At 45.5% G+C, this 9370-nt stretch overlaps 1 protein-coding gene across 5 annotated transcripts; it reads left to right on the top strand.

Annotated features, from left to right (window-relative positions):
* The first annotated feature begins 1222 nt into the window (after window positions 1-1222).
* si:ch211-203k16.3 (fibrinogen-like protein A) lies at window positions 1223-8929 on the top strand. Of its 5 annotated transcripts, none has more exons than XM_061753428.1 (8): window positions 1250-2725; window positions 2833-3048; window positions 3971-4090; window positions 5451-5565; window positions 5644-5781; window positions 6582-6798; window positions 7758-7953; window positions 8024-8929. In XM_061753428.1, exons 1-8 carry the CDS (start codon window positions 2582-2584, stop codon window positions 8168-8170), a joined length of 1293 nt encoding a protein of 430 aa, XP_061609412.1. In that variant the 5' UTR covers window positions 1250-2581; the 3' UTR covers window positions 8171-8929. The 5 variants fall into 5 exon arrangements, with proteins under 5 accessions (XP_061609411.1, XP_061609412.1, XP_061609413.1 ...); XM_061753429.1 differs by having other exon boundaries at window positions 3947-4090; window positions 7758-7907; XM_061753425.1 differs by having other exon boundaries at window positions 1256-1391; window positions 2525-2725; window positions 3947-4090; window positions 7758-8929.
* Window positions 8930-9370: the final 441 nt, after the last annotated feature.

The following is a 9370-nucleotide window of genomic DNA, read 5'->3' as shown; positions in this document are numbered from 1 at the left end:
TGTGTGTGTGTGTGTGTGTGTGTGTTGTTTACCACAGCTGTAATGTGTTGGGAAAGCTTGAAAGAATATTTTGAACATGTTTAAATTGAGGATAAAGTGCTTTAAATTCATCTCGATAGTCACTTGTTAGAGCAAGAAGTAAAATCTTTCATCATAATATCATATGAATACAACTGGGGTGTCACTGTTACATATTAATATTCTGGACTATAATGACGATGCAACAATAATTAAAATCAAATAATGCAATTGTTCAATGCATTTGGTTCTTCAAATAAAAATTAGGATTTGCATTGAAATATTTTATCATGAAATCAATCAATCAGTGATATCATGCATTTACTTTTCTATTTTTGATAAATAGCTGTCGTTTTTGTACTTTATATTTACTATTTTGAAAATGTCCCAAACATGATAATATTTTATCACTGCTTTTATTTGGTGAGAAATGTTTTCATCTGGCCAATTTAAAAAAATAAAAAAATAAATTTTTACTACAGAAATCATCTATCTCATGATGAATTTATAAAGAAAGAGTCAAGTACAATGAATGAATAAATCTATAAATACTGTAGAGCAAAATGTGCAAGTACCTGTGCATTGAACACGTGAATGTATACACTTCATCTCCTTGTGGTAGCACAAAAACGATTCTTGTTTCTTGTATTGAACACCAGAAGGAGCAGGACAATGTCCATTGAATCGACTTTAAATATGGTACAATTTTTTGCATTCTCTTTAATTATGTCATTAGTGTCCGTTTTTATAAAGTGCAACATTATAGAGTGCTTTTGTCCTTTCTAAAAGGCTCTCCACAATTTTATGTTGTTCTTTTTGGGAGGCTGGAAGGGATTAACGACATTTTCATTCACTTCAATGGCGGCGGATGATTTGAGATACGAGCGCTTTGCATTACGAGCGTGGTCGCGGCGCAAATTAAACTTGTATCTCAAGGCACCGCTCTAAATGTGAAAATACAAGTAAAGACTTGTCAAAAAAGTAAAATACGATCAAGTCACCTTTTCGAGTGATCGGAAGAATGTGGTTGAAAAGTGATAGAAATTAGATTTTTTTTAACAGTCCGAATTTAAAAACCTCTTGATTGAAAAATACGAGTACAGTGAATGTGTTTTGTTTTTCTCTCACGCATAGGCCCCCTCCCTAGAATTTCAACCCCACCTCCCCATTTGCCTCCCTCTCTCTCTGTGTAAATCCTCTTAGAGGCGGATTACGGGCCTTAGGTGTCTAGTGAAAGGGAGAATGCAAAGTAAGACGCGAGAAGACGCAGCAGGAGCGCGATACCGCAAACAACGGGCAGGCGCAGCATGGAAGGAGGCCCCGGCCCCAAAGTGCGGGGCCCACGATGGGGTCGGAGCTTTTCTCTCAATGAGGTCAGTACGCTTAAAACGCTAACAAGGGAAAAATACTCCGGAACGGTACACGAGCAGATTTTTCAGGTATTTGGATTTTACCTGAGTATTTATTTTTCTGACTAGTCTTTACTTTTTAATCCCAACATTTGGAAGGAAAAAAAAACACATACAGTGGTGTCTTGAATTTAATTTGTACCGTGACCACGTACTGTAAAAAAAAAAACGTTAAAATAGCACCCGATAATATTTTATTTTATAAACATATTTAGTAATGACATAATCAAAGAGAATATAAAGAATGAAACCATGTTTGCTTCAATTCAATGGACATTGTGCTGCTCCTTCGGGTGTGTGTACCATGGCCACCTGGGGGCAGTATAATACAAAGATGCAGGTTTCCATGGAGACAAAGAGGTCACAACTCAGCAGCAGTAATATAAAGAATATATGCCTATAAGTATTGTTAACTCATCCGTCTGCATGTGTTGTTTTTCTTATTCATGAAACACATTAGACATTTTTCTTGCTTGTTTTCTCAGCTGGAACAGATAATGGCATTTCTGTTGATTTCATTGGGAAAAGATGATTTGAGATTGGAGTGTTTTGAGTTAGAGTGTGGTCATAATATCTCAAGACATCCCTTTATGTTTACTTTTACCTAAGTCCAGAGTGTGAGTACATTTTTCAAATATGAGGGCTGCATAAAGAAAAATTCTTGGCGCGGCCGTATCGTACATGACTAGATCCGCGCCTGCCCCGAGCAGTCTCCTCATCACATCTCCTCCGTCAGAACCTCAACAAGCGCAAGTGGACAATCTTTACAGGAACGGTTACTTCATTAGGAGGATCAGTGTGATATGACTCATTAGACCTCGGCATGGAATCGCTGAAACAGATCTTTAGTCATTGAGGTTTGATGAATAGAAATGCGTTTTTGGTTGGAAACTGTTTCTTTGCAGTTTTGCATAAAATCTCAATACAAAACAATGTATTATATTTCCATGCAAGAAGTAAAATAGTTGAACACGGGCTGTCTCAAATACTATTTTTAGTATATGTCAGGGGTCGCTAAAAAAATGGACGGCGGGCCGCAAATGGCCCCCGGGCCGTAGTTTGGACACCACCCCGGTTTACCGTCTTCCTCCCGGTAGGCCGAGACGGCCGAGCCTCACCTGTTGAAGTCCGGCACGGGGGCCCGCTAAGCGGCCATGTCCTGGCCCGCCCCCCCCGTGTGGGGCTTGGCCCTCTGGGCCCTCCTGGCGGTTCTCTCGCCGGCGACGGCGGGGGAGCGGCCGAACGGCACGGCGCGGCGCGAGGGCGGCGGTTCGCAGTGTGGAGAGTACACCAACCAGGTAACCGCAACAGACACACACACACACGAACTCATGAGGGACATCACATATGCTTCATGGTGGATCTTTTTTTCCTTTTCACAAACCTCCCGTTTCTCCTGGCGCAGGTGATGGAGGACGGCACGTGCCGCCTGGCGGCCACGCTGCCCCAGCTGGACGAGCAGCGCTGCCCCGACATGTTCCGCTGCTCGGACGAGGTTTCCTACTGGCTGCACCAGAACGAGGAGCGAAAGCAGCAGATCGCCGCCCTGAAGGAGACCGTCTCGGAGCTGCAGGAGGAGCTGAGGAACCACCGGCACCGCATCAAGGTCTTCGAGCTGCAGGTGGCAAATCTCGTTGGGCGGCGCCGCCCTTTTCCTCCTACGCGCGAACGACTGCCAATCAGAATGTTGACGTGGCTGCCGGTCCGACTTCTGACATCTAGTTGGATTGATGAGTCATCTGAAATGGTAGCCAATCCCGCTTCTGACGCCACTTTGCTGTCAGAAGCGGGACTGGCTTGCAATCCCCTTTCTGCCACCGATGTGGCATCCGAAGCGAGATTGGCTTACAAGAATGGTCAGTTGACATGGCAACCTATCCCACTTCTAACACCAATGTGGCGACACAAGATGAAATGTCTTACACTTCTGATGCCATATTGGTGTCAGAAATGGGTCTCTCTTATAAAAACAACACAGCAGATTAGCCCATTGACGTGAAAGTCAATCCTACTCCTGTCACCAACATGATGTCAGAAGTGGGACAAGCTTACTTTTCGAATTCTGACACCAATTAGTGTGTGAAGTGGGATTGGTCTACAAAAAACAACATGGCTGATAAGTCAGCTGACATAGCGATCAATCCAATCCTACATCTGATGCCGCCTTGAAGTCGGAATTGGGTTTGGTTTTCAAGTATGACGCGGCAGTCGAGTCCGTCGACATGACAGCCAATCCCGCTTCGGACACCAACGTGGCGTTTCCATGAGCAACACAGCGGACGGCAGTCTGAGGGCCTTTATTTCCCCCGCCAGTGTCTCGTTTCTGTGCGTTTGTCTTGACGTGTTTACACTGTGCCGGTTGCAAGCCGCAAGCGGTGCGGCGTCATGTGTCATCGGGCAGCCCCCCCACTAACATATCCTTGACCTCGCTAACTAACAGGATTAGCCTCCTTCTCGTGATCCACTGAGCCAATGAGAAGGCACGATGTTGAGCCAAAGGTGGACTAATGTGATAATAGGCGTGTGGTTTTGCACGATGTCAGCACGAGGACAGAAGCCACTTCAACGCCACCCTGGAGCGACGTTTCCACGAGATGGAGGCGCACTACGCCGAGGCCACCAGCCTGCTGCACCTGCAGGGCACCCTCATCCTCAACCTGCAGGTATCCACCGCCATGCGTGCGCCTTCAAAACGGACACGAAAGTTCGAAAAAGAATACTTCAACACTATGTAAAGGTTATTATTAATATTATAAACGTTCGGAGATAATTGATGAAAACGTGACAATACTGAAAACTATGCAGAGATTTTCACCATTTTTGTTTTGTAAATTTTTCGGGGGCATAGCTAAAAGGATGCCGCGTGACACACTTTGGAGTCTGGCATGAGTTGTCCCTCCCCCACTATTTAAAAACTTGAATCAAATCAGCGGTTGTGCGGCGCAATTGCAACGTGCAGTTAGCTAGCTAGCTATGCCTATGCCAAGATAATACATATTTCCTTTGGATAGTCCACTGGCGTGCCATTTTAGAGCGCCTCGTTGTCGGCCATGAGTGCAGAAAGGCAGAAGAGCCAGAGGGAGGAGACCAACTTTATAGCCAGCGAGTGGAATGGGGATTCAGGCTGGCATGGCTGCCTTAGAGTGCCTCGTTGTTGGCTGTGAGTGTGTGCACATCACGCAGAGAAAGACTGAAGATCAAAAATAGGGGAACATTTTTTTTCCAAAAGGGCCCCTCGACAGCCAGCTTGTGGACCGGGGTTTCAGGCTGGCGTGGCTGCTTTAGAGTGCCTCGTTGTTGGCCGTGAGTGCACGCACATCATGCAGAGAAAGATACAAGAGCAAGGGGGGGGAGGTAAAAAATAAAAAGTCAGACTTGACTGCCAGCATGTGGAAAGGGGGTTAAATGGCCGCTTTAGAGTGCCTCGTTGTCGCGCAATGGAAACCACCCATGAAGACCCGGTAGGATGTATTCCAGCCACTAGAGACTTTAGGGGGATATATTTTTACAGCTCAAACATGAAGCATCATCCATTTTTCCTGGTGATATTTCATTAATAGTTGACGGTTGAGTAGGGCGTGGTTGCAGCGCATTCAGCGTGGCCGCTTTAGAACGCCTCGTTGTCGGTGCACGCACGTCACGGACAGAAGGCGGAAGAATGGGGTAAAAAAGAAAAGCCCGAAAGGCGGAAGCACCAGCAGGGAGGAAATGTTTTGGGGAAAATGTCCAACCTGACAGCCAGCGTGTGAACGAAGGCCACTTTGGAGCGCCTCGTTGTTGCGCTGTGCCCCCCGATGACCTGGTCAGATATATTCCAGCCCATAGTTACGTGGAGGCAAGAGAAAGATGCTAGACGAAGCGGCACACATTTTTCCGGGTCGTAGACTTCAGGTCTTCATACGTTCTCCAATTTTGAAAAATGGTTTTGTAGCACAAGTGATATGGTGCATTGGTATACATTCAGTATACTGTATGTGGTTGTGTGGTCGGATTTTCTCCGTTGATTGTCGTCTCTACTTTTAGAACCAAGTTCACAACCTCAGCCAATCAGCGGAGCGTGCGAAGAAGAGTCCCGGCTGTTTGATCAACATCGTCCGGCCCAACCCCCTCATGAGCACCCAGCAGGCCTTGCACCCGGGTTCGCGCCCTCTCCTTGGAAAGCAGCACCGCAGTCTTCCAGCAGAGGACGCTTAACCCCCACTCGTTACTCCCTCAGAGCGCCATCACATGAGGAACTGCCCCGTCGACTGCGCCTCCATCTACTACAACGGCGTGAGGAGGTCAGGCGTCTACACTGTGGTGCCGTCGCTTGCGGGCGTGCCAGTGGAGGTCTACTGCAACATGGACACTGACGGTCAGTCGCACGTTCGGGGAGGCCAGTTCTGATTCTAGGGCGAAAAAGAAATTCAGTTTGTTGGACAACTTTGAGTAAGTCGGGCTTAATCCAACTCTCAAGAGCACCACCATCGCGTTGATGTCATAGAAACCGTCAATAGTACACAAAAACGCAAAGAGAACAGCATGCAACTGTACCACATAGATAACATAGAAAATAACATGACAAACTCATGGAAAACCCAATAATACACGTCATAGTGTGTGCAGATTCAAAGTGGCTGTAACAGGTTTTAACCAATCGGAGGACGGGAAATGCTGACGTCACGGAGGGCCAGTTTGCAGACAAATTTGAAATCTGATTGGTTAACGAAACAGCCCGTAGCTCATCTATTTGAATAGTTTACATCGGTCAGCACGACCGATTGTGAAGGTCCCTGGGCAGATTACATTGACATGGCGACACACACAGAGGCTGAAATCTGATTGGACTCAAAATAAAACATCCACAGCCATAAACTTGAAGCAGTGCAGCCAAGAGAAACGCTACGAAATGAAGATAATAGAAACTGTTGAGAATAGATTCATACAATTTCATGGAACAAATATTCGAATTTAGTTTGTGATAGTAGGTCAGACCCGACCCCCCCACCGCTTTTAAGAATACGCTCGACATGTGCAAAAAGATCTCTCGCAACACAGCACGAATGTGCCGCGGCACAGTGGTTCTTTGCAGAGAATAAAGAATATATGACTGCGAGTAATGCGCTGTGCCATACCGCGCTGGCTTTCCCGCTGTGACGCTTTCGTCGCACGTAGGCGGCGGCTGGACGGTGATCCAGAGGCGGGCGGACGGCTCCGTGAGCTTCGACCGCAGCTGGCGGGAATACAGGGCCGGTTTCGGCGACCTCCACTCGGAGTTCTGGCTCGGCAACGACCACATCCACGACCTGAGCGGCCAGGGAGACTACAGCCTGCGCGTAGACCTGGAGGACTGGAGCGACAAGCACAAGCACGCGCTGTATCAGCACTTCAGGTGGGCGCCCGTCAGGAAATAAACCCCAACGTGGGTGACATGAGAAAAGTTCTTACGCTTGTTATTCAATGCCGGCCGTTTTCAAAGATTGCCTGCAGCCCCTTTGGAGCACTTTGACACCCAACACCGGCACCTCAAACTATAAAAGAACAAAAATAAGACTGAGAAAGGACTTTTGATGACAAAATAAAAAGTTGTGTACAGATTTATAACTAAGACTCACCGCATGTCTCGAGTTGAACAACTTTGGCTTTTTTTTTTTTTTTTTTACACGGCGTTCCTCATTCACCCCAGGAACTGCGTCATCTTTCCTAACCATTGCGACGCACTTTCGACGACCTAGCGTGACACACACACACGTTTATACAGCCCATGAGTGATCCTCAAAATGTGGTACAAGTCCCACTAGTGGTACCCACGCTCCCTCAAGTGGTATGCAAAAAAATTGCTGAAGTAAATGCTCACATTTTTTTTATCAACTTCTGCCATTGATAAACATTTAGGACTACTAAGATACTATATTTTAATCTTGGTCATTATTGTGGTACTTGGATAGCAAGTATTTTTCGAGGTGGTACGTGGTGCAAAAAGTTTGAGAACCACTGCCATGAGTGTCAGGTGCCTAAACTTGTTCAACTTCCAACGTTTTGGCATTTCTCTCCCTCAAAATCGAATTGACAAGCTGAGCTTTACCGCCTTATCGTTATCTTCTTCTGAAAAGCTGCGCTGATCTCAAAACCAAAGCGATGCAATGGCACCATCTACTGGCGTCTGTTTGTCATTACAATGCTTTAAAAAGCCGAATGTCACATACAAGCTGGGCGAGACTCTCTTCCACGTCTACCCGTTGAAAAGCGTACCTGACGAATACGTACGTCCGTGGCAGTAAACGTTTGGATTCCCGTTTGGCGAACGTAAACGTCGGTGGCGCTGAACGAGTTGTGATGAATGTGGCGCAGTGTAGAAGATGAGGAGCACCGGTACCGCCTCCACGTGTCGGGCTTCAGCGGCAGCGCGCAGGACTCGTTCGGCTGGTACCACGACAAGCGCGCCTTCAGCACGCCCGACAGCGGCGACATCTGCGCCGAGATCTCTCACGGCGGTTGGTGGTACGGCCAGTGCTTCTATGCCAATCTCAACGGCGTCTACTACAGGGTGACCGTCCAAGTAAGACCGCTCGAATGCGAATTGACGACGCGCGTTGAGCCGTGTTTGTGTCCCGCAGGGGGGCCACTACACGCCGAAAGGCAAAGGTCACCTGGGCCCGGACGGGATCGTCTGGCACACGTGGAGGGACTCGGACTATTACTCGCTACGCAAAGTCGCCATGATGATCCGGCCGCGCAGCTTTCGAAACCCTCTGTCTCCCTGAGCAACTGTTACCATGGCGACAACAGCTGGGCACGGAGAAACAAGTCAGGACTAACGCTTCACTCATAGGACATTATTATTATTATTATTATTTTCATGGTGACTGAATTTCTTTTTGTACTTTAATTTTCTACCTTTAGTTGTTTTTATTTTTGTTATCAAAAAATGAAAGATAACGCATTTCTTTTGTTTTAATGATAATACAAGTGTTATAATATTAATGAGTAGATAACGGTAAAAAGAGCAGTATGGAAATATAATTGTATAAATAATACAATAAAATCACAGGTGCATCTCAATAAATTAGGGTTAGTTAATTTATTTCAGCAGTTCAATTAAAAAAAAAAAAAAAGCTAAACTCACATTATACAGATTGTCATGTAATGGTCTAATTTCTTGAGGTGATGGATTTTAGCAGTAAGATGTCATCAAAATATTTCACTGTGTAGTGACTATATATATATATACACACACACACACATACAGTACATACACACGAGTTTCCCTTTTTGAAAAGAATCACAGACATGTTTTCCAAAACATTCAAATGTAAGATATATCTGTACATAGTGGGCTGCACTCTTGGTTAAGTGTTTTTTTTATGTTGATGAGCCCATCATGCGAGCTTACCTTTTAAACGTTAAGCACTTATTGCATGATTTATTTATTTCATTTAAATAGCCCGCTCTAAATTCCTTTTTGTGTGTAATAACGAATGGGAGCTGTGAATCTATGGGATAAAGCTTTATTTAAATATAAAGGGTGTGCTTGTGTGGTCCATGATGGTAAAGGCTTGAAAATATCACACAATAAACGAAGAACAAAACAAAACAAAACAAAAAACATGACAAGAAAACGGAGCTGGCTACTTCATTCGGTACACGTGCACAATCTCATGGGATACAAAACAAGAGGACGACAAGGATTTTGCCTTTACCAAAATCATGCTTGGTTTTGATAACGACGCTGTTTGACAGGAATTACACCAACCTTATTTGAAGACCCTGTGAAGTGAATTCAGAAAATTGTTTCCAAATACATTGCAGATATCACGTTTTTCAGATTTTTTTGAGTGTGGCTAAAACGGCCCATCCCACCCTAAATAAGAACTTGAATTTTGTTCACATCTGCAGTTGTCCATGGCAACTGTGACCTGCAGTTAGCTAGCTAGCTATGCCTACATCCCAAAAATGCATCTTTC

The sequence above is a fragment of the Phyllopteryx taeniolatus genome, chromosome 18 (assembly GCF_024500385.1).
Source record: "Phyllopteryx taeniolatus isolate TA_2022b chromosome 18, UOR_Ptae_1.2, whole genome shotgun sequence".
Lineage (NCBI taxonomy): Eukaryota > Metazoa > Chordata > Actinopteri > Syngnathiformes > Syngnathidae > Phyllopteryx > Phyllopteryx taeniolatus.
This window is presented reverse-complemented; position numbering and strand designations above follow the sequence as displayed.

Bases quoted from the DNA above. Each gene is read 5' to 3' on its own strand.
- si:ch211-203k16.3 (XM_061753425.1), top strand. From the start codon at position 2,582: ATGTCCTGGCCCGCCCCCCCCGTGTGGGGCTTGGCCCTCTGGGCCCTC. The intron at 4,091-5,450 runs GTATCCACCGCC...CTCTACTTTTAG, and splicing joins CCCTCATCCTCAACCTGCAG to AACCAAGTTCACAACCTCAG. The intron at 6,799-7,757 runs GTGGGCGCCCGT...AATGTGGCGCAG, and splicing joins GCGCTGTATCAGCACTTCAG to TGTAGAAGATGAGGAGCACC.